We start from the raw sequence: 24,603 nt of genomic DNA on the forward strand, positions 1-24,603 counted from the left end.
CCTAAGGTCATAAAGACATTGTCCTATACTGTTTTCTAAAAGTTTTAAAGTTTTCCTTTTTATATTCAGAGCTTAAATCAACATTATGTTACTACACAGAATAAACTCAAGATGAATTTTATCTTTCCCCATAAGGATAACCAATGTTCTACCATCAATTACTGCATATTCTATTCTTTAATGATCTAGAGTATAAGCCCTAAAAAACATGTTTCCATACATATGCCAGCATGTTTGAGCTCTATTCTGCTCCATCGATGTATTTCTTTATCCTCGTACTAATACCACACCGTCTTATTACTATGGGTTGTATCAGTCTTTATATCTAACAGGGCAAATGTGCCTACCAGGTTCTTCCTTAAAACTGTCTTAGCTATTCTTAGCTCATAAGCAGAGCTCTCAGACTTTTTTTCTATTTAAAACTAAAGAATGGGTCTAACTCTCTAAAATATTCTCTTTGATATGAGTTTTGAGGTCCCTCTTGAGGACCTATCCTCAAGCAGAATCCTGTAATCTGTCCATACAAGGACAGAGATTAAGAAAATGCCTTTGGGGAATTCACAAAAATCAGAAAGGTACTTTGCAAAGCCCTTTCCCAACCCCCCAAAAATTATTAAAGGGCATACACAATGTTCCTTCCACAAAATTAGTCTAATCAATAATATAATGCAATGTTTATCCTTCTAGGAAAAAAGAGTAATGAAGTTAATAAGAAAAAAGTAAATATTTTAAAATGTGGTAGAGAGGATTTTTACTGCTAAGTTTTTACAATTAATAACATGCTCAGAAGAAACAAAGGAGAGAAGGTACAACTTAAAATTAAAGCGCCATGGAGAATATCATTATACTTCTAAAAGTATAGAGAGGTAGAGAATGGTCAGTTTAAAAAACAAAACTTCTTTAAAAATATAAATATACCCTTTCAGAGATTTTCTCTACCCACTGGTACAGAGGAAACACAAGTTTTCTCAAAAAGTAATTCCTAGTGAATTATAGCTTTTTAAACACTGCCCCCTAATGTTCATACTCTGAAATGATAAGAGGACTTTGCTAACAAAAAGAATCCAGTCCTTCCTCCCTTGTGATCAGTCTAACATTCTTGTCCTGCAGACCAGATTTCACAGACTGAGGCAATCTCAACCACACAACTGTCAGAGTGCATTAAAATAAATCTCCCAACCATTCTAAGATTACTCTCATCAGCAGTAAGGCCAACATGTGAGTGAGAACAGACTATTTGGGCTTGGACAGCACTGACAGAACACTAATGCCACTGGGAAACATCAGGAAAGTCTAGGATCCCAATCATAACATGTGCAGCTTTAGACTGATCTAATCAGTCTTATTAAAAAATATCAAAAACAAACACTGATTACCAAGAATATCAAACTTTTATAAAAGAGGTGGCCCTTACTTTATATACACACAAATTCATGACTCATAAATGACCTCTGCTTCCAAAGATTCTGTTGACATTTAGACTCCCTGATGAGTAAATATGATTAACAACAAATGAGAGAGAAGAGCAAGAATATACTATTCTCAAGTCAAGCTGTTCAGTGTCTTGTAATCACAAAGTCCATGTCATCACGTAAAAATATAAGTTATAACAATAAACACATAACAATGATAAATGTCTAAATATGGAAAGCATAGAGGCACTTAATATTTAGTCAAGACGCCTGAGTTTTAAAGCCGTCTGGCATTAAATAGCTGTGTGACCAGAGGTCCCTTGGACATTCTGAACCTGTTTCCTTATCAGGAAATAAAGGAGAATGAACTGTATGGATGTTTTTCTCATGATTGTCAGGAGATGGTGATGTAGAGGATTACAGAATTATGGAAGGTGCTTGTTCAGACTGCAAAGGCCTCTCCTCATCACCTCCTTATTCCCCCCATCCCTATCAGTGAAACGCATATCAAAATCCCCACTCTCCCCATAGCTGAGAACTTCTGCATTATACAATCTATCTACAAGGCCCTTTGACACACTATAATATGGGATCTGAGAACTGGAAGAAAACGCAGAGATTCTCTAACCACAAGCCAAGACCCAGAAGAACTTTGGCTTTAACTATAGTCAGTGATAGATGTGAAACTTTGGGAACTGTGAGGCTTCCCAAGTGGAGTAGCTTTTTTTTTTTTTTTAGATTTTATTTATTTATTTGAGAGACAGAGCGCAGAAGCAGGGGAAGGGACAGAGGGAGAGGAGAAGCAGACTCCCCGCCGAGTGGGGAGCTGGCAGCCCGACGTAGAGCTCCATCCCAAGACCCTGATATCATGATCTGAGCTGAAGTCAGATGCTTAACCGACTGAGCCACCCAGGTGCCCCTCACGTAGATTAGCATTTTGTTTGGCTGGAGGACGTGATAAAATACATTATTATTCCTAATCTTTACCCCTCTTGAAATCCACACCTTGCCATGTAACTCTGTAGTTGCTGCCACAAGAGTAGAATATATTTCACCATGCATTGGTATTGGGCTTGGTTGAGTGACTTGCCTTGACCAAAGGAATGTTAAGCAAATGGGATGTGAGCTAATGCTTTAAACGTGCTTGTGAGGTTAGGCTCATTCTCTTGTACTCTTGCCTTTCACTATGAAGAAAACATGCCTTTGGTAGCCATAGGTCCAAGGAGTATAAGAGACAGGTAGAGCACACCAGGCCCCCAACCCGAAACTTGGAATCTAACCAGTCTGGATCAGCTGAACCTCAGCCAATGCAAATTCATGGGAATGAGAAATAAATACTTACTGTCATAGAAGATTTCGCATTTGCTAGTTATGTAGCATTTTTATGATAACACGGTAATTTGAACATAATATTTTACCTATTTTAGTAATTTAGACCTCCATATTTCCACTGGACTGTGAGATTTTTAAGGAAAAATCTTTCCCTCTCTCTGACACATATAAATATTGATATATAGACATAAAAATTGAAGTGTGATTACATATCTATAAAATAGTACATCTAAGAAAGAGTCAGATTTAGCAGGAAAGAGTCATCTACTATGTACAGACCCTGTCTCTCATGCTGATTCAGTAGAGAAGGTCATGATCATTGGGCTCATCATCCTCTCTAAAATAATACCAACCAAACATTGCAGTTATAGCTTAATTTATATAAAAAAGCACTACATAATTATACTGTGAAAAGCATTATTTATACTAAAGTAATATGTCACAGTCAAAGTACTCTTATATCTCAAGTAACCTGAATGCATAGAAACAGGAGTATTTTGGTTATTATTACTTTATGACTAATAAAGAAACAGTTTTAATCCTATCGCTCCTCAACCACCTCCACCACTCCTACCCTAATTCAAGCCACCAGCATCTCTAGCCTGGAGTAGTTCAATAGCTTCACAATTGTTCTTCCACTTCTACCCTTGTCCTCTACAGTCTATTCTCAACACAGTAGCTAAAGTGATTCTTTTAAAAATATGTCAGATCGTATTATTCTTCTGTTCAAAACACTCCATTAACTTACAAACTTATTCAAAGTAAAAGCCAAATTCCTTAAGAGTTTCTAACAAGCTCTTCGTGATCTTGCTAACCAACATCTCTCTGTTTTTCTTCCTGTTACATTCCCCTTGGCTCACTCTGCTTCAGCCACCCTTGATGGTCCTCAAATATGCCCAGCACATTCCTGCCTTACGTCCTTTGCACTTGCTGTTTCTCCTTCCTGAAGCCATCTTTGCCGATATCTACATGATTCACTCCTTTACTTCATCCAGGTCTCTGCTCAAATGTCACTTTATCAAGGGAGTCTTCTCTCTCTTTTTTTTTATTTATTCATTTGAGAGAGAGGAAAAAAGCATGCGGGGGAAGGGGCAGAAGGAAAGGGAGAAGCAGGCTCCCTGCTGAGCATGGAGCTCAACACGGAGCTCAATCCAGGACCCCAGATCATGACCTGAGCGAAAGGCAGGCGCTTAACCAACTGAGCCCCCCAGGCGCCCCCAAGGGAGCCTTCTCTTATCTCCAAGTATAAAATAGCTCCTCCTCACCCTATCCCTCTTGCCCTACTTTATTTCTCTTTAGCCCTTATCACTACCGGCCTCAATTACAAAAAAGACTAAAGAATATGTTCATTTATTTATTATCTCCCTAACCTATAATGCAAACCTCCATGAGAGCATAAATATGTACTATTCACTGCCACATCCCAGAACCTTAGAATATTGCCTGGCAAATCATAGGCCTGCTGTAAATATTTGGTAGATGAATAAAGACTGCAAATATTAGGAATTTTTCTGATAAAAACTATTAATTAAAAACTAATTAAATTAGATAAAAACTAAAATTAAACTCAGAATTTTCGAGCCACTTTTCTATATTGCATCCCTAATTAATAGTTAAGTGCTTAAAAATATGTTTAACTAATATGATAACCTTTTTTCCTTGGACCTAAATACACATATACACACACACACACACACACACACACACACACACACACACACACACACACACACACACACACAACATTCCCCAGCTAAACAATCTGGAGGACTTTATAGCACTCTTTTCCTTCACCTGGGGCTTAACACTTTTGAATAAATTAAAGGGATATGTTGATTTCCTGTGCTACCCTAAAGCCAACGAATATTGCACCTACAATTCTACATATGAATTAATAATAGTACTTTATAAATGTCTGTAAAACATCAGTAGAAAAATTGGCAAAAAACTATAGGCATACAATTCAAGAAGAAATACAAACAGCCAAGGGGCGCCTGGGTGGCTCAGTCGTTGAGCATCTGCCTTCGGCTCAGGTCATGATCCTGGGTCCTAGGATCGAGCCCCACATCAGGCTCCCTGCTCGGCGGGACGCCTGCTTCTCCCTCTCCCACTCCCCCTGCTCATGTTCCCTCTCTCACTGTGTCTCTCTCTTTCAAATAAATAAATAAATAAAATCTTTAAAAAAAAAAAAAAAGAAATACAAACAGCCAATAAATGTAGGAAAAATCTTCATTTAATATTCTTTAACGATTAATTGAAAGGTGAGGGCTAGGGAGAACAGAATCACTTCAAGAAAACCAACACTAGCAAGAGGTTTCTTACATGGACAAAGAAACCCAATAACTGGAAAATCTACTCACTGACAAGGGTGTGGGGTCGAAATACCTGTGATGGAACAGTAGACGATGTGAGGCGCAATCTTGTCTATATCTTCATATCCCAGGCCCATGGCAGATAGTTTGCCAGGGACATAGTTTTCCACAAATACATCACAAACGGCTGCAAGCTGAGGAAAGAGGGCAAGAGGAGTCAGACTTCTTAAGGGACTTCCAAACTTGAAACAAACCCCCACATGACACAATTCGAATTTCAGTAAACACAGTTGATCCTCACATTGTGATAGTCCAGAAAAATCACAGGAAAAGTAGAATTACAAAGTAGAATTAAATGAACATAAAGGCTCTGGTCAACTACTTGAGGTATTACTGCCAATAAAGAATGGCCATTAAAATATTCAGCAAATATCATGGTGTTAAGTGTATCTGCTCACATTAAATGTAAGAAATATCTAGGTTATACGGTCCAAATATAGTCTCAAGAAGCTTAGGTAGAAAAGTTAAAATATACATATAAAAATATATGAAAAACATCTCAAACCCTTTATGAAAAACTAAACACAATGTCTTTGCTATTCTCCATCCTTACTATGTAACATTCCTCATTACAACCTGCACATATAGGTACCTAATACACGTAAACGTGATTCGGAAATGCTTTCATACTTTTCAGATGCTTCCTTTCCAAAGAGTTCTAAATGTATTTAATTAACCATTAAAAAAAAAAAAAACCCATTAAACTGTAACCCAGTGAGTCAGTAAGTCAGATACAAGGCCCAGAGTTTGATTCCCAGATCACTGCTATCTGAACTGGAGGACAATGAACCAACATAAACCTTAACCTTAAAATTATTTTCAAAATTTCAATTGTGACTGCATATCTTTTAAGGTCTGTTTTAAAGTCATCCAAAAGTTATACTATGTCACCCAGAGAAATTCATTGCACTAGTTCTTTTTTTTTTTAAGGTTTTATTTTTAAATAATCTCTACACCCAATGTGGGGCTCAAACCCAAAAGCCCAAGATCCAGAGTCACACACTCCACCAACTGAGCCAGCCAGGAGCCCCCATTACAGTTATTCTTGAACATATCCAAGTGCCTCATAATTATTCAACAATTTTTTAATTGCCCTTTTCACATAGATTTAGATATAGTCACACATACAAACTAACATAACAGAATAAGATTCTAGATAAAGGATGGGCAAATTTTTTCTATAAAAGGTCAAATAATAAATATCTTCAGCCATCAGAAAATTCCCCCTGAGTTATATTGCTCTCCACTCGAACTACAAGTGTTATATATGACAATTACTTCAGGGGAGACCAAGTGTTTACTGCATTTCCCTGATACAATAATCTACTAGGAAATAAAGTAAGAATACTGGTTTCCAGTTTTACTGGTGATCACCTCTTCCTCATCTAAGTGCTCACAAATCACCTAAAAAATCTATTCTGGAATCTGACCCACAATAAAAAGCAAGCACAATTTTGTATGATTAGAGAAGCTACTTTTTCTTTCTGAAAGGGAAAAAAGAAAATCTTCCGTCCAGTCACAGTGTAGTAAATAAGAACTAAAATTAATTTGAAATATAGGGTATCTAATTCTGGGTTCTCTTCATTAGACATAATTTAAGAACAGTGGATATCAGAAGTAGAAAGGAAAGTGATGATGATAATTTAACCACATTTATGAATAAGGAATCATAAAGTAATTTTTAAAATGTTGTTATCAAAGAATATGCTTATTGGTAGGAAATGTATTCTGAAAGATTTCAGCACAAAGTTTCATATCTTCCACTTTAAAATAATTCAAGGGGCACTTGGGTGGCTCAGTCAGTTATCAGTTAAGCATTTGACTCATGATTTCAGCTCAGGTCATGATCTCAGAGTCATGAGATCAAGCCCCGCATTGGGCTCCGCGCTCAGTGTGGAGTCGGCTTGAGATTCTCTCTCCCTCTTCCTCTGCCCCTACCCCTGTTCACTCTCTCTAAATAAATAAATCTTAAAAAAAAAAATAGGGAAGCCTGGGTGGCTCCGTTGGTTAAGCATCTGCCTTCGGCTCAGGTCATGATCTCAGGGTCCTGGGATCGAGCCCCACATCGGGCTCCCTGCTCAGAGGGAAGCCTACTTCTCCCTCTCCCACTCCCTCTGCTTGTGTTCTCTCTCTTGCTGTGTCTCTCCCTGTCAAATAAATAAACAAAATCTTTAAAAAATAATACTAATAAAATATATAAAACAGTTCAAAAATACACACAAACACACGCATAGGTATACATATATAAATAAGCAAATATAGCAAAATAACAACATTACTGCATCTAGACATAGGGTTAAAGAAAGTTCATTATACTCTTCTTTCAACTCTTTTGTAGGTTTGAATTTTTCATAATAAAATGTTGGGAGAAAATAAAATCCATGACATTACTCTGTGGACCATAACATGTGCACTAGAGATATTGTGACTGTCAACTAATTAACATAGAGAATTATTTGAAGTATAAATGACATGTCAGAAAGTTATCAAATCATATTGCTATGGAAATTCCAGGCTCCACATAGATTTTCTAAGCAGAGTTTTCTTTTTTGCACAAGCTGTTTTTGGTTAGCCTAGGAGACAAAGGAGTCATATTTTCTGAAGCTCTCATGTGTCCAGCTGATTGCTTTGTATGCTACTTTGGAACCGTTTCCATAAACTAAACTCATTATATTAGCAATCATAGCCACCATGGTCTGAATACAGAGGCTGTTTTGCTACTCTTAAACTAAAAGAGAAATCGATGCCAGAAAGATTAAAAAGACTAGGCAAAAAATAATTTCCCCCCCAGCAATACAATATATAACATGCTAAAAGCTACAAACGTATAACTAGCTAAAAGCAACAGACATGAATAATGTCCCCATATAATCTATGTAAGTTTAATATGAGTTGAAATGTACTTTATTATCATCAATCACACATGAAGAGAAATCAAGCCCACAATGAAAGTTAATTCAAAGTTTTTGCAGGATGGTAGAAGACTGGCAAGATCCAAGGACAGTGAGAAGGAAGTCCAGAGATTCGTTTACTTTGGTCAGAATTACACATGTAGGCCTAAAGTACTCAAATGTACACTTATGTCTTAGTAGCAAGCATTATGAATTCCACCTAATACTGCCCCATTGAGAAGCTCTAATGAAATTGCGAAGTATCTGCTCAGTGAAATCTGAAACCTTGACTACTTAGGATAAAATATCAGAATGCTCTGAAATAGAAGCAAAGAAGCAGGAACTGTGACCACTGAAGATGAATCTGAGAGAGAGAGAACAGAAAGAGGAGAATTAAGGCGAGAACAATCTCCTAAAAATAATTAATAAAACAAAATAACCACTGAGGAGAAGATAAAAAGAATGGTCTGAAAATGAAGACCATGGGAATTGGGTCCAAAGTGAGGGTAGACAACTGCAGAAAAATAGAGCGGGGCAACAGTAATGGAGAAAAAATTAGAAAAATCAAATTAAGTTTCAATTGAAAAATAAAACAAAAACAAACAAACAAATCTAAGTTACACTAAAGAAAAGCTGTATGAAAACAGAGCAGTGAGATCAGGACAATTATCAAACTCTGTGTTCAAAATATATCTAGTAAACAAAAAGTCTACATTTGCTGGATTGACCCAAGAAAACCAAAGTGCGTGGTCACTAATTCTGATCTTACTAATTAAAAGAAATTATCTCTCAATCAGCCAGACAGATAAGGAAAGTAGCAGCAGGGCAATGATGTCGCAGTTGATGCTTTGATATGAAACAAATTTGGGTATTTAGCTCTCTAATCACATACACTTACATCCATTAGATAGGATTTTTTTTAACATATAATATATTATTTGTTTCAGAGGTACAGGTCTGTGATTCAACAGTCTTGCACAATTCACAGCGCTCAACAGCACACACCCTTCCCAATGTCTATCACCCAGTCACCCCATCCCTCCCATCATCCCCCTCCACTCCAGCAACACTCAGTTTGTTTCCTGAGATTAAGAATTCCTCATATCAGTGAGATCATATGATACATGTCTTTCTCTGATTGACTTATTTCGCTTAGCATAATACCCTAGAGTTCCATCCACGTCGTTGCAAATGGCAGGATTTCATTCCTTTTGATGGCTGCATAATATTCCCTTGTATATGTATACCACATCTTCTTTATCCATTCATCTGTCGATGGACATCTTGGTTTTTGACAGTTTGGCTATTATGGACATTGCTGCTATAAACATACGGTACACGTACCTCTTCGGATCCATACATTTGTATCTTTGGGGTAAATACCCAGTAGTGCAATTGCTAGGTCGCAGAGTAGCTCTATTTTCAACTTTGTGAGGAACCTCCATGCTGTTTTCCAGAGTGGCTGCACCAGCTTGCATTCCCACCAACAGTGTAGGAGGGTTCCCCTTTCTCCACATCCCCGCCAACATCTGTCATTTCCTGACTCGTTAATTTTAGCCATTCTGACTGGTGTGAGGTGGTATCTCATTGAGGTTTTCATTTGGATTTCCCTGATGCCGAGCGATGTTGAGCACTTTTTCATGTGTCTGTTGGCAATTTGGATATGTTCTTTGGAAAAATGTCTGTTCATGTCTTCTGCCCATTTCTTGATTGGATCATTTGTACTTTGGGTGTTAAGTTTGATAAGTTGTTTATAGATTTTGGATACTAGCCCTTTATCTGATATGTCATTTGCAAATATCTTCTCCCATTCTGTCGGTTGTCTTTTGGTTTTGTTGACTGTTTCCTTTGCTGTGCAAAAGCTTTTTATCTTGTTGAAGTCCCAATAGTTCATTTTTGCCCTTGCTTCCCTTGTCTTTGGCGATGTTTCTAGGAAGAAGTTGCTGCGGCTGAGGTCGAAGAGGTTGCTGCCTGTGTCCTCCTTCAGGATTTTGATGGACTCCTGTCTCACATTTAGGTCTTTCATCCATTTTGAGTCTATTTTTGTGTGTGGTGTAAGGAAATGGTCCAGTTTCATTCTTCTGCATGTGGCTGTCCAATTTTCCCAACACCATTTGTTGAAGAGACTGTCTTTGTTCCATTGGACATTCTTTCCTGCTTTGTCAAAGATTAGTTGACCATAGAGTTGAGGGTCCATTTCTGGGCTCTCTATTCTGTTCCACTAATCTATGTGTCTGCTTTTGTGCCAGTACCATACTGTCTTGATGATGACAGCTTTGTAATAGAGCTGGAAGTCCAGAATTGTGATGCCGCCAGCTTTGCTTTTCTTTTTCAACATTCCTCTGGCTATTCGGGGTCTTTTCCGGTTCCATACAAATTTTAGGATTATTTGCTCCATTTCTTTGAAAAAAGTGGATGGTATTTTGATGGGGATTGCATTGAATGTGTAGATTGCTCTAGGTAGCATTGACATCTTCACAATATTTGTTCTTCCAATCCATGAGCATGGAACGTTTTTCCATTTCTTTGTGTCTTCCTCGGTTTCTTTCATGAGTATTTTATAGTTTTCTGAGTACAGATCCTTTGCCTCTTTGGTTAGATTTATTCCTAGGTATCTTATGGTTTTGGGTGCAATTGTAAATGGGATCAACTCCTTAATTTCTCTTTCTTCTGTCTTGTTGTTGGTGTATAGGAATGTCACCAATTTCTGTGCATTGATTTTATATCCTGCCACTTTACTGAATTTCTGTATGAGTTCTAGCAGTTTTGGGGTGGAGTCTTTTGGGGTTTCCACATAAAGTTTCATAACATCTACAAAGAGTGAGAGTTTGACTTCTTCTTTGCCGATTCGAATGCCTTTTATTTCTTTTTGTTGTCTGATTGCTGTGGCTAAGACTTCTAATACTATGTTGAATAGCAGTGGTGATAGTGGACATCCGTGCCATGTTCCTGACCTTAGAGGGAAAGCTCTCAGGTTTTCCCCATTGAGAATGATATTCACTGTGGGTTTTTCATAGATGACTTTTATGATATTGAGGTATGTACCCTCTAAACCTATACTCTGAAGAGTTTTGATCATGAAAGGATGTTGTACTTTGTCAAATGCTTTTCTGCATTGATTGAGAGAATCATATGGTTCTCGTTCTTTCTTTTATTAATGTATTGTATCACATTGATTGATTTGCAGATGTTGAACCAAACTTGCAGCCCAGGGATAAATCCCACTTGGTGAATAATCTTGTTAATGTACTGTTGGATCCTATTGGCTAGTATTTTGGTGAGAGTTTTTGCATCCATGTTCATCAAGGATATTGGCCTGTAATTCTCCTTTTTGATGGGGTCTTTGTCTGATTTTGAGATCAAGGTAATGGTGGCCTCATAAAACGAGTTTGGAAGTTTTCCTTCCATTTCTATTTTTTGGAACAGTTTCAGAAGAATAGGTATTAATTCTTCTTTAAATGTTTAGTAGAATTCCCCTGGGAAGCCATCTGGCCCTGGGCTTTTGTTTGTTGGGAGATTTTTGATGACTGCTTCAATTTCCTTAGTGGTTATAGGTCTGTTCAGGTTTTCTATTTCTTCCTGGTTCAGTTTTGGTAGTTGATACATCTCTAAGAATGCATCCATTTCTTCCAGGTTATCTAATTTGCTGGCATAGAGTTGCTCATAATATGTTCTTATAATTGTTTGTATTTCTTTGGTGTTGGTTGTGATCTCTCCTCTTTCATTCATGATTTTATTTATTTGGGTCATTTCTCTTTTCTTTTTGATGAGTCTGGCCAGGCGTTTATCAATCTTGTTAATTCTTTCAAAGAACCAGCTCCTAGTTTCGTTGATCTGTTCTACTGTTCTTTTGGTTTCTATTTCATTGATTTCTGCTCTGATCTTTTTTATTTCTCTTCTCCTGTTGGGTTTAGGCTTTATTTGCTCTTCTTTCTCCGGCTCCTTTAGGTGTAGGGTTAGGTTGTGTATTTGAGACCTTTCTTGTTTCTTGAGAAAGGCTTGTATTGCTATACACTTTCCTCTTAGGACTGCCTTTGCTGTATCCCAAAGATTTTGAACAGTTATTTTTTCATTTTCATTGGTTTCCATGATTTCTTAAAATTCCTCTTTAATTTTCTGGTTGACCCATTCATTCTTTAGTAGGATGCTCTTTAGCCTCCATGTATTTGAGTTCTTTCTGACTTTCCTCTTGTGATTGAGTTCTACTTTCAAAGCCTTGTGGTCTGAAAATATGCAGGGAATGATCCCAATCTTTTGGTACCGGTTGAGACCTGATTTGTGACCTAGGATGTGATCGATTCTGGAGAATGTTCCATGGGCACTAGAGAAGAATGTGTATTCTGTTGCTTTGGGATGGAATGTTCTGAATATATCTGTGAAGTCCATTTGGTCCAGTGTGTCATTTAAAGTCTTTATTTCCTTGTTGATCTTTTGCTTAGATGATCTGTCCATTTCAGCGAGGGGGGTGTTAAAGTCCCCCACTATTATCGTATTGTCGTCGATGTGTTTCTTTGCTTTTGTTATTAATTGGCTTATATAATTTGCTGCTCCCATGGTAGGGGCATAGATATTTACAATTGTTAGATCTTCTTGTTGGATAGACCCTTTAAGTAGGATATAGTGTCCTTCCTCATCTCTTATTACAGTCTTTGGTTTAATATCTAATTTGTCTGATATAAGGATTGCCACCCCAGCTTTCTTTTGGTGTCCATTAGCATGGTAAATGGTTTTCCACCCCCTCACTTTCAATCTGGGGGTGTCTTTGGGTCTAAAATGAGTCTCTTGCGGACAGCATATCGATGGGTCTTCTTTTTTAATCCAATCTGATAGCCTGTGTCTTTTGATTGGGGGCATTTAGCCCATTTACATTCAGGGTAACTATTGAAAGATAGGAATTTAGTGCCATTGTATTGCCTGTAAGGTGACTGTTACCGTATATTGTCTGCGTTCCTTTCTGGTCTATGTTGCTTTTAGGCTCTGTCTTTGCTTAGAGGATCCCTTTCAATATTTCTTGTAGGGCTGGTTTCCTGTTTGTAAATTCCTTTAGTTTTTGTTTGTCCCTGAAGCTTTTTATCTCTCCTTCTATTTTCAATGACAGCCTAGCTGGATATAGTATTCTTGGCTGCATATTTTTCTCATTTAGTGCTCTGAATATATCATGCCAGTCCTTTCTGGCCTGCCAGGTCTCTGTGGATAGGTCTGTTGCCAATCTAATGTTTCTACCATTGTAGGTTACAGATCTCTTATTCCGAGCTGCTTTCACGATTTTCTCTTCGTCTCTGAGACTCGTAAGTTTTACTATTAGATGTCGGGGTGTTGACCTATTTTTATTAATTTTGAGAGGGGTTCTCTGTGCCTCCTGGATTTTGATGCCTGTTTCCTTCCCCAAATTAGGGAAATTCTCTGCTATAATTTGCTCCATTATACCTTCTGCCCCTCTCTCTCTTTCTTCTTCTTCTGGGATCCCAATTATTCTAATGTTGTTTCGTCTTATGGTATCACTTATCTCTTAAATTCTGCCCTCGTGATCCAGTAGTTGTTTATCTCTCTTTTTCTCAGCTTCTTTATTTTCCATCATTTGGACTTCTATATCAAATTCCCTCTTCTGCCCATTTATCCTAGCAGTTAGAGCCTCCATTTTTTATTGCACCTCATTAATAGCCTTTTTGATTTCGACTTGGTTAGATTTTAGTTCTTTTATTTGTCCAGAAAGGGTTTCTCTCATAACTTCCATGCTTTTTTCAAGCCCAGCTAGTATCTTTAAAATCATCATTCTGAACTCTAGTTCCAACTTCTTACTAATGTCCGTATTGATTAGGTCCCTGGCATTCGGTACTGTCTCTTGTTCTTTTTTTTTTGAGGTGATGTTTTCCGTCTTGTCATTTTGTCCTGAGGAGAATAGATGAATGAGAGAACAAAATGCTAACAGGGTAACAACAACCCCAGAAAAATATACACTAAACAAATCAGAAGAGACCTGAAACTGGGGGAAAAGAAAGGGAAAGAATGAAAAAAGATAAAAAAAAAAAAAAAAGAAGAATATGATCAAATACGATCAGGCTGGTGCATAGATCAGTGCCACACACTAGATTTTGGATGTATTTTGGTCTGTTAGAAGAAAGTGCCTCCCAAAATTTTAAAGAAAGAAAAGCTTATATATGTACAAAAATAAGGGTAAATACAATGAAGGGATGGAATATGACTGTAAAGATGAAAATTATAAAGGATTTTATAAAAGGAATTGATAAGTAGTTGGTTGAAAAAAGAAAGAAGAGGATTTAAAAAAAAAAAGGGAGAGAATGTGATCAGGCAGGAGACTAGAACAAAGCCATACACTAGAGATTTAGGGTATATTTTGGTCTGTTAGAAGAAACTGTACCCCAATATTTTAAAGAGAGAACAACTTATATATATATATACCAAAAATAAGGTTAACTACTATGAAGGGATAGAATATGACTCTAAAAATGAAAAATAAAAAAGATTTTTTTAAAAAAGGGATTGATAAGATGTTGGTTGAAAAAGGGAAAAAGAAAAATTAAAAAAAAAAAATTAAAAAAATTAACTCAAAGAATCTTTTACTCTGATGTTCAAATCCCCAGTTACAACCCAGGTGGTAAGATGTCTTCCATAGAGCATACTGTACCTCTTTGATGATTCTCACCCCTTTTGGATCCTTGATATTAACAGCTATACTCTAAAAATTAAAATATATATATTAAAATAGTATCATAAAGGTTTTCATATTACTGACAGTTCAGTAAGGGAGCCATTCATATCATATGTTCTCCTCTTAAAGCAAGTGTATTTTCCTCATGAAGAAACATTTAAATTATCTTTACTGATTTTATTTGCAATGTAACTATATTAGGATGATACCAAGGATAACAGTAAAAATTTTTCAAATAATACCAAGTGTTAGGCAATTAGTGATCTCCAAAAGAATAAAATGTAAAGAATCAAATAATTTCTTTCTTTAATAAAATCATTTCCATTATAAACAATTAGAAATTCTCTTGAAATATTTTAAGTTAGTAGAGAAGGAAGATTAGTAAAAAGCTCTCTTGTTTCTATTTGGTACCTGGTGAATGAATAAAATTTCACCTTATTTTAAATATTATATACACAAAAAAGGATAGAAATGAATGAGCCAAGATGATATCAAAAGTTTTGTTATTACAAGAGAATTACACAAAAAAAACAAAGAAAGAAATTATATTCTTACTTTTTTATTTCGATTAACACTGAGAAAATAAGTACTTTCTGTCCCCACAAAAGGTGGCCCCCAAGTTCGTGTATCATCACCAGCTCCTGAAAATAATAGTATGAGCTATTAATTTTTAACTCTTAAACATCATGAGACATCCAAACCAACGTTCACCCATCATATACATTCACAGTTGCCTAAACAAAATCAGCTCAATTCAGTGGAATTTGCAATTTAGAGGGACCATAAGAACTTGTTGGAACTGTCCAAACTCTACCTGCTCGTTATTCACTAAGTCCTACCATATCATCTTTACTAGAATCCATCCCTGAAAGTCAATATCCTGAAAGAAATATCCTATTAGCAGTCTTTAGATTTAATAAATGTCAAATTAAAAAAAAAAAAACTACTCTCAGTTTTTGGCAAGCAAAAAGTAAAAATCTTCAGCAGTTTAGGTCAAAAAGTAAAAAGCTTTGGCAGTTTAGGTCAGCTCTTTCTATGTTTCTTGGCATTAAATGTGCAAAGAAATGCTGAGTCTGCAAAAGATTTTTGTTAAATATTATTTAAACCAGAATAATGGCAAGTGAGATTTTATAATAAAATGGCATCATAAATAAATAAATCTTTAAGTTTCTGTGAAATCCCAGAAATAAACCCAAGCATATATGGCCAACTAATGTATGACAAGGGAACCAAGAACACTCAAAGGAGAAAAGACAAGTCTTCTCAACAAATGGTGCTGGGATAATTGGATACTCATATGTAAAAGAATGAAACTGAACCCATATCTTACACCATTCATCACTCACAAAAATTAACTCAAAAAGGATTAAAGACTTAGACATAAGACTTAAAACCATGAAATTCCTAAAAGAAAACATAGGAACAAAGTTCCTTGACATGGGTCTTGGTAATGATTCTTCTGGACTTGACACTAAAAGCACAAGCAATAAAATAAAAAATAAACATGTGGAGGGGTGCCTGGGTGGCTCAGTCATTAAGTGTCTGACTTCAGCTCAGGTCATGATCCCAGAATCCTGGGATCAAGCCCCGCATCGGGCTCCCTGCTCAGCGGGAAGCCTGCTTCTCCCTCTCCCATCTTTCTGCTTGTGTTCCCTCTCTCAGTGTGTCTCTCTCTGTCAAATAAATAAATAAAATCTTTTAAAACATAAAAATAAAAAAAAAAACAAGTGGAACTACATCAAACTGAGAAGCTTCTGCACAAAGGAAACCATCAACAAAGTGAAAAGACAACTTACAGAATGGGAAAAAATATTTGCAAACCCTATAGCTGATAACAGGTTAATACCCAAAACATACAAAGAACTCACACAACTCAAATAAAAAAACAAATAACCCAATCAAAAAATGGGCAAAGGACCCAAAAAGATATTTCTCCAAAGAAAAAAGACAAAAGGCCATCAGGTACCGAAAAAGAAGCTTGACATCACTAGTCATTAGGGAAATGCAAATTAAAACCACAATGAGATAATCACCTCACACCTGTTAGAATGGCCATCATCAAAAAGACAAGAGCTAACGAAACAAATGTTGGTGAGGATGTGGAGAAAGGGGACCCCTCATGCACTTCTGGTAGGAATGTAAATTCGTACAGCCACTGTGGAAAACAGTATGAAGGATCCTCAAAAAATTAAAAAGAGAACTACAATATGATCCAGCAATTCCACTTCTAGGAATATATCCAAAGGAAACAAAAACACTAACTCAAAAAGATATGCACCCCATGTTCATAGCAGCATTATTTACAATAGCCAAATACGAAATCACCTGTGTCCATTGATGGATGCACGGATAAAGCTGTAGTATATATACACAATGGAACACTATTAAGCCATAAAAAATTGAGGAAATCCTACCATTTGTGACAACATGGATGGACCTTGAAAGCATTATTAAATGAAATAAGTCAGACAAAGACAAATATTGTATGATCTCACTTATATGTGGAATTTTTAAAAAAACCAAACTCATAGAATAAGAGATCAGACTTGTGGTTACCAGAGGTGGAGGGTGGGGGCAGAGGGAATTGGAGGAAGGTGGTCAAAAGGTAAAAACTGCCAGTCAAAAAGTAAATTAAATACTAGGGATGTAATCTACAGCATGGTGACTACAGCTAACACTGCTGTATGTTATATAGGAAATTTGTTAAGAGAGAAAATCCTAATAGATCTCATCACAAGAAGAATATTTTTTCCTTTTTTCTTTTCTTCTTTCTTTTCTTTTTACTGTATCTACATGAGAAGATGGATGTTAGCTGAACCTATTGTGGTAACAATGTATGTAAATCAAACCATCATGCCATTTGCCTCAAACTTACACAGTGGTGTATGTTAATTATTTCTCAATACAATAGGGAAAAAATTGTGTGTTATAGCAACAAATCATAAACGGCAACATAAGTTTCCGAATAGCAGGTTCATTTAATTTCAAATAGTATTCTAGAATAAAATTTTAGTCAACTAGGTCTTGCTTCAAAGTAAAAGTTTAAAAACATCAAATATAGGGTGTTTTTTTCTGAACATCTACTTCAAGGGATATATTTGTATTAGATTCAAAGATAACACTAGAGAGTTACAGAAAAATTTTCCTTTGCACAAAAAGCAACTGACAATGTAGACAGAGCTCAGAAAATCAATCAATGATTAAATGGCACAAAACAGTATCTTTTAAGGATTTTATAAGGTCTGATTAAATATTGATATTAGAAACTAATCACTATATAAGTAATTACAATTAAAGTATTTATCACTAGCCCCCAAGAAGAGACTACTTGTGAATATGAGTTAGAGTTTAAATTCTAATCTCATCTAAATAATATAATTAATCTATTAGCCCATTAGACTTTACCACTGAAACTGATCAAGAAAAACAGACACAGCTTTTTGGAAAACAAAACAAGAGGCCAAAGAATAGACTCATTTATTAAAAAAAAACAAAAACAAAAACAAAAAAACAACCTCACAAGAGAAAAGAGAGGACACAGGCTAGAGGAGAAAAGAAGTATTAGTTCTAGCGGTGCCTGGGTGGCTCAGTTGGTTAAGCATCTGCCTTCAGCTCAGGTCATGATCCCAGGGTCCTGGGATGGAGTCCTGCATCAGGCTCCCTGCTCAGCGGGGAGTCTGCTTCTCCCTCTCCCTCTGCGCCGCCCCCCGCCCCCCACTCATGCTCTCTCACTCTCTCTCTCTCAAATAAATAAATAAAATCTTTAAAAAAAAAAAAAGAAAAAAGAAGAAGAAGCATTAGTTCTAACTGGAAATGAACCAGTAACAAAACAAAGCAATCAATGGTAAGCATCAAATGGAATGGCATGCCCAAAACATCAGGGTAAAAAATGAGCTACAAGATCCCAGAAAGGCAATCTTCCAGTAATAAACCAGTAAGAAGAGGCTTCAACGAAAAGGTAGGTATGAATCTGGATCTTCAGGATCAGACAGGACCTGTCAGAGTCAAGAGAAAGTCCAGCTACTTCCATTTTTTTGAAGCTTCCAATACATTAATTTTTTTTTTAAATAAAGCAACGTCAAGGTAGGGCTACAATTAGATAATTTTATATGTTTACATTCATCTCTCAGGTGGAGACAATGTCAGGAATCTTAATTGGAGGCCTACGTGGCTTTCCTACCCAGGGCTTTAGAGAGGATCAGTGGCCTCTGGAAAGAATCAGCATGGATGGCACGTGACGAGAAATAAAGACTAAAGAGCTGCCATCTTGCGTCCCCGTGTGTGTGCACCTAATCTCAGCTGGTCCACTCGAGACCCCCTGAGCGCCAACCCTATTCCCCCATGCAGTCCCATTTCTGCTCCAACAAGATGAAAGAAACTATCATGAACCAGGAGAAACTCGCCAAACTGCAAACACAAGTGCGCATTGGTGGGAAAGGAACTGCTCGCCGAAAGAGGAAGGTGGTTCATAGAACGGCTACAGCAGATGATAAAAAACTTCAGTTCTCCTTGAAGAAGTTAAGTGTAAACAATATCTCTGGTATTGAAGAAGTGAGTATGTTCACAAACCAAGGAACAGTGATCCCCTCTAACCACCCCAAAGTTCAGGCATCGCTGGCAGCGAACACTTCCACCATTCCAGGCCATGCTGGGACAAAGCAGCTGACGGAAACGCTACCCAGGATCTTAAACCAACTTGGTGCAGACAGTCTGAGTAGTTGTTGTTTTTTTTTTTTTAAGATTTTATTTATTTATTTGACAGAGAGAGACACAGCGAGAGAGGGAACACAAGCAGGGGGAGTGGGAGAGGCAGAAGCAGGCTTCCCGCGGAGCAGGGAGCCCGATGCGGGGCTCCATCCCAGGGTCCTGGGATCACTACCTGAGCCAAAAGCAGACGCTTAACGACTGAGCCACCCAGGCGCCCCCAGTCTGAGTAGTTTAAGAAGACTGGCTGAAGCTCTGCCCACACAATCTGTGGATGGAAAAGCACCACTTGCTACTGGAGAGGATGATGATGATGAAGTTCCAGATCTTGTGGAGAATTTTGATGAAGCTTCCAAGAATGAAGCAAACGGAATTGAGTCAACTTCTGAAGAAGATAAAACTTGAAGAAGTTACTGGGAGCTGCTATTTTATATTATGACTGCTTTTTAAAATTTTGTTCATGGATCTGATAAAATCTAGATCTCTAATATTTTTAAGCCCAAGCCCCTTGGACACTGCAGCTCTCTTCAGTTTTTGCTTAAACACAATTCATTCTTTGCAGCTAATTAAGCTGAAGAAGCCTGGGAATAAAGTCTGAAACAAGGTTAATAAAGTTCTTTGCCTAGGAAACAAAAAAAGAAAGAAAGAAAGAAAGAAAGAAAGAAAGAAAGAAAGAAAGAAAGAAAGAAAGAAAGAAAGAAAGAAAGACTAAAGGTCACAAACTGGGAACACCGGCAGTTGAGAGATGTTTTATTTGACCCACACACAATTTAAAGTTTTTAACTAGCTGCCATGATTTCAAAGTCTGGAGATTTCATATAAAATTTCAGACTGCAATATTTCAACACATTCAATCCATTCAGCAAATATTTATTGGGCACCTACTATGTTACAGACAGGGCTCTAGGCAGAGCAGACAGAGCAGTGAACAAAAGACCACACCCCTGCCCTCATATCCCTGCCTACGGGGCACAATCCATGAGTACCAGCAACATCATTTGCTACCCTCCCTAGGTTACTACAGAACAAAGAAAAAGAAAATTTATGTGCTCTTTGATTACAAAATTAAGAATAGTCCCAAGTCAGAAAACTATAACCAAATTTTACTTAATTAAAGAACTGGAGGGGTACCTGGGTGGCTCAGTCGGTTAACCGTCTGCCTTCGGCTCAGGTCATGATCTTAGGGTCCCGGGATCAAGCCCTGCATCCAGCTCCCTGCTCAGCGGGGAAACTGCTTTTCCCTCTCCCTCTGTCTCTCCCCCTGCTATGCTCTCTCTCTCTCAACTAAATAAATAAAATCTTTAAGAAAGAAAGAGAGAGAGAGAGAGAAAAGAAGAAAAGAGAAGAGAAGGAACAGATGGACGAACTGGAAAAGTGGACATGAAAAAAGACTAGTTCTCTCCTGAACTTTGAAAATCCTGCCAAGTCACTTTTCCTCAGATCTGTGTTGAATAACTATCTCAAAAATCCGAAACAGTTGGGCGCCTGGGTGGCTCAGTTGGTTAAGCGACTGCCTTCGGCTCAGGTCATGATCCTGGAGTCCTGGGATCGAGTCCCGCGTCAGGCTCCCTGCTCAGCAGGGAGTCTGCTTCTCCCTCTGACCCTCCCCCCTCTCATGCTCTCTCTATCTCATTCTCTCTCTCAAATAAATAAATAAAATCTTTAAAAAAAAAAATCCAAAACAGTTAAACACATAACATAAACATTAAAATGCATCATGCAGAAGGGTTAAGGGAAAGAGAGCAATCAGGAAAAAAACAATGAACAACGACCTGCTAGGACCAAAGCTTGATACCAAGTGTATGATTATGGGATGTAAAGGCCTAGACAAAGGAAGGTACCCCCTACTGAAGAAATGAAAAAGTACAAAGGAGAAATAAGGCCTACATAAATAGGGAATAATGATCTCTAAAATTAATATAAATACAAATATTTAGACTAGTGATTAACTGAAATAGCAAGAGAACTTAGATCGGATGCTCCATCTAGGATTGGAAGACCCAATGGCTGAAATTAGAAAGTGCTGTGGTGTTGAATTAGCATAATAACATGGAAATTAAAGTTTTATGAAACCTGGAAAAGAAAAAAAAAAGGTATTCAGCCAGAAAGTAAACATTATTCAGCATGTATCCCACAACAACCAAAAGCGATAAACATCACTGACTAGGTAAATGAAGCATTCATTTTATCTGGAAAGCAGGATTCGCCAGGCTCTTCTACCACTCGGAGCCTGATAAAAATAGGGTCAAATACACACAATATAATAATATAGAATATTCCCCATGCTGATCAGAGAATCTTCTGCTAATTGCTTTGGCCTCCTAAGAAATCTGTTTAGCAGAAAGTTGAATCTTCTACACCAAGTATTCTACTTTATAGTGTTTAATTACTTATGGGAGATTAATAAGGTAATGTAATTATAAACTCATCTTTTATGAGTCTTGCAGATATACTCACATTATTCAAGGCTAGACCATTTTCACTGATTTGGTAATTCTGTTCCATATCCATAAGGATCCAACTTGAAGAATAAATAATAATGCTATAAGTTTTGAAACCCTCCACAACAAGCTCTTTATAGGATGATGTGGAGGATTTGAGAACATAGACTCTGCCCTTTAAGTGCTTGTAGGAGAGAAAGAACATACATAACACTGGTTTAAACAACTTTCAATAACAGCATGAGCTAAACACCAAAATACTGAGAAGGTACCAAATAAAAGTGAGAATTGTGTACACAGAATAGATTTATTTGGTGGACAAAGGGGAAAGAAAAAATGGGAAAGATGTGAGATGAAAAACAAAAACAAAGAACTAATCTCAGCTTCAATGTTTCTCCTGCAAAATCTTTAAAATTATAAAATGAGAAAATGTTTGTTTTATTAAAAACAGAAAAGAATGACTTTTATTTTTTTTTAAGATTTTATTTATTTATTTGACAGAGAGAGACACAGCGAGAGAGGGAACAGAAGCAGGGGGAGTAGAAGAGGGAGAAGCAGGCTTCCCGCGGAGCAGGGAGCCCGATGAGGGGCTCAATCCCAGGACCCTGGGATCATGACCTGAGCCGAAGGCAGATGCTTAACGACTGAGCCACCCAGGCGTCCCAAGAATGACTTTTATATTGGAGTATCTGGGTTACTTTTAGAAGGACTCTGATTCCTTTTCCTTCTCTCCTTCTTTTATGTCCTGCTTCCTCCCTTTTACCCTCCCCTCCTCCTGGCCTTCCCTTCATCCCCCAGCAAGGGAGTGTGGCCAGGCCAACTCTTAAACTCAGTCTCAATGGTAAGGCTTGTGTGGGGCTAAGGAGGGGCAGGACCAGAGCTGAGTGCATGGATATTCCTTATTAGCTGTGTGACTTTGGACAAATTGCTTTATGTCTCTGTGTCTCTGTCTTCTCACTTATAATCTAGGAATAATAAAGCATCAGCCCGTAAGGTTATTGTGGAGATTAAGTAAATTAATGCAGGCAACGTGCCGAGACCTGCGCCTGACACTGTGATAAGCGTTACCATCACTGTGATTACATGGCGCATTTCAGTCTCTACTGGAGGCTTTCAGGTACGTGTGAAGGGCCTGGCTGAAGCCTTAGCCCTGGGAGCTTATAAAAAGTAAGAAGAAATCATTAGTCTAGGTTCAGAGGAAAATAAGCAATGGAGAAGAAAAAATAATCATTTCATTTCAAATCTCTCATCCCATATATAGATACATGGTTATTAAAAAAAAACAACAACAACAACAGTTAAAAACCATATTAGTTTGGGTGGCTCAGTTGGTTAAGCGACTGCCTTCGGCTCAGGTCATGACCCTGGAGTCCCGGGATCGAGTCCCGCATCGGGCTCCCTGCTCAGCGGGGAGTCTGCTTCTCCCTCTGACCCTCCCCCCTCTCATGCTCTCATTCTCTCTCTCAAATAAATAAATAAAACCTTAAAAAAAAATAAAAACCCTGTATTAGTTTGGGGCACCAGGATGGCTCAGTCAGGAGAGCATGTGACTCTTGATCTCAGGGCTGTGAGTTCAAGCCCCACGTTGGGTTCAGAGATTACTTAATAAAATCTTTAAAAAAGAAAAAACTGTATTAGTTTCTATGTTTTAAGGGGAGTGATAGCTTTACCTGGTCTTTCCACTTTTATAACTTCTGCTCCAAGATCTCCTAAATTCATAGTAGCAAAAGGTCCCGCCAATACTCTACAATATTAACAATGACAAATAATTACCACTTTGAAGATTTTTATATTAATTCTTAATAGCTCATTAACATAGACAAGCTCATATAATGCTAGTAAGAATTAAAACTATTAAAACTGTTCAGAGTAGCAATTTGGCCTTATGTACTAAGAGCTTTAAAAAGTATATTCCCTTGGGGCACCTGGGTGGCTTAGTCGGTTTAGCATCAAGGGATCAAGCCCTGCATCTGTGCCCTGCTCAGCTGGGAGTCTGCTCCTCCCTCTGCCCCTCCCCCATCATGCGATGCACATGCTCTCTCTCTCTCAAATAAATAAATAAAAACTTTAAAAAAAAAGTATATTCTCATTGATGCAGTAATTACACTTCTAGAATTCTATGCTAAGGAAGAAATCCTAAGATTTCCTGAGGGAAAAATTTATGTAAAAGGAAACCTAATTTATAATTGTGAAATATTGAGGGATGAGTAATTATGTGACAACTATATAATAAAGTATCATCTTACCTTTTTCTCAAATTTTGAATGACATGGAAAAATACGTAAAATATAACATTATCTTTTAAATGTGGGTAAAACTGTAATTTCATTTTTTTTAAATATTTTATTTTTTATTTCAGAGAGAGAACATGAGCAGGGGAAGGGGCAGAGGGAGAAGGAGAAGCAGACTCCCCACTGAGCAGGGAGCCTGATGCAGGGCTCGATCCCAGGACCCTGAGATCATGGCCTGAGCTGAAGGCAGACGCTTAACCAACTGAGCCACCAAGGTGCCCCTAAAACTGTAATTTCAATATGGTTCTAATTTTTATTTTTATCAGCACCACGCTCTAACCAACTGAGCTAACCGGCCCGCTCACTAATTTTTATTTTTAAAAATTATATATAAATATGCAGATTGGAAAAATGCACAAATATACTAATTGTCTCTTAGAATGATGAAATTATAAAAATTTTTCTTTTTTGTTTTCTTTTCTAAAACTTTGATAAGTAAGCATTATAATCCAGAAAACAAATGAACGTTTTTTTTTTTTAAAGAAAGGAA

The 24,603-nt window shown here is 37.4% G+C and overlaps 2 protein-coding genes across 15 annotated transcripts in view; one reads left to right on the plus strand and one right to left on the minus strand.

Moving 5' to 3' along the window:
* Positions 1–24,603, minus strand: part of SUGCT (succinyl-CoA:glutarate-CoA transferase) — a 773,157-nt gene that overhangs the window by 722,666 nt on the left and 25,888 nt on the right. For 12 of the 14 annotated variants that reach the window (XR_013443062.1, XM_078059977.1, XM_078059975.1 and 9 more), the window contains exons 3-6: positions 23,493–23,566; positions 15,233–15,318; positions 14,654–14,704; positions 5,130–5,250 (exon numbers count right to left, since the gene is read on the minus strand). Coding sequence is in view for 13 of the 14 variants with exons in the window: in XM_078059977.1 (XP_077916103.1) it covers positions 5,130–5,250; positions 14,654–14,704; positions 15,233–15,318; positions 23,493–23,566 (332 nt within the window). In the remaining variant the exon portion in view is untranslated. The remainder of the gene's footprint in view (positions 1–5,129; positions 5,251–14,653; positions 14,705–15,232; positions 15,319–23,492; positions 23,567–24,603) is intronic. The other 2 variants (XM_078059974.1, XM_078059983.1) reach the window with 2 other exon arrangements.
* Positions 19,042–20,589, plus strand: LOC144379646 (transcription factor BTF3-like). The gene is made up of 2 exons (XM_078059843.1): positions 19,042–19,376; positions 19,596–20,589. Exons 1-2 carry the CDS (start codon positions 19,046–19,048, stop codon positions 19,784–19,786), a joined length of 522 nt encoding a protein of 173 aa, XP_077915969.1. The 5' UTR covers positions 19,042–19,045; the 3' UTR covers positions 19,787–20,589.

Source organism: Halichoerus grypus, chromosome 12, assembly GCF_964656455.1.
Source record: "Halichoerus grypus chromosome 12, mHalGry1.hap1.1, whole genome shotgun sequence".
Taxonomy (NCBI): domain Eukaryota; kingdom Metazoa; phylum Chordata; class Mammalia; order Carnivora; family Phocidae; genus Halichoerus; species Halichoerus grypus.

What these genes read in the sequence shown, in the direction of transcription:
- LOC144379646 (XM_078059843.1), top strand. Translation starts at nt 19,046, where the DNA reads ATGAAAGAAACTATCATGAACCAGGAGAAACTCGCCAAACTGCAAACA. An exon ending in CAGGATCTTAAACCAACTTG is followed by an intron (nt 19,377 to 19,595) that starts GTGCAGACAGTC and finishes TGAGCCACCCAG; the next exon opens with GCGCCCCCAGTCTGAGTAGT.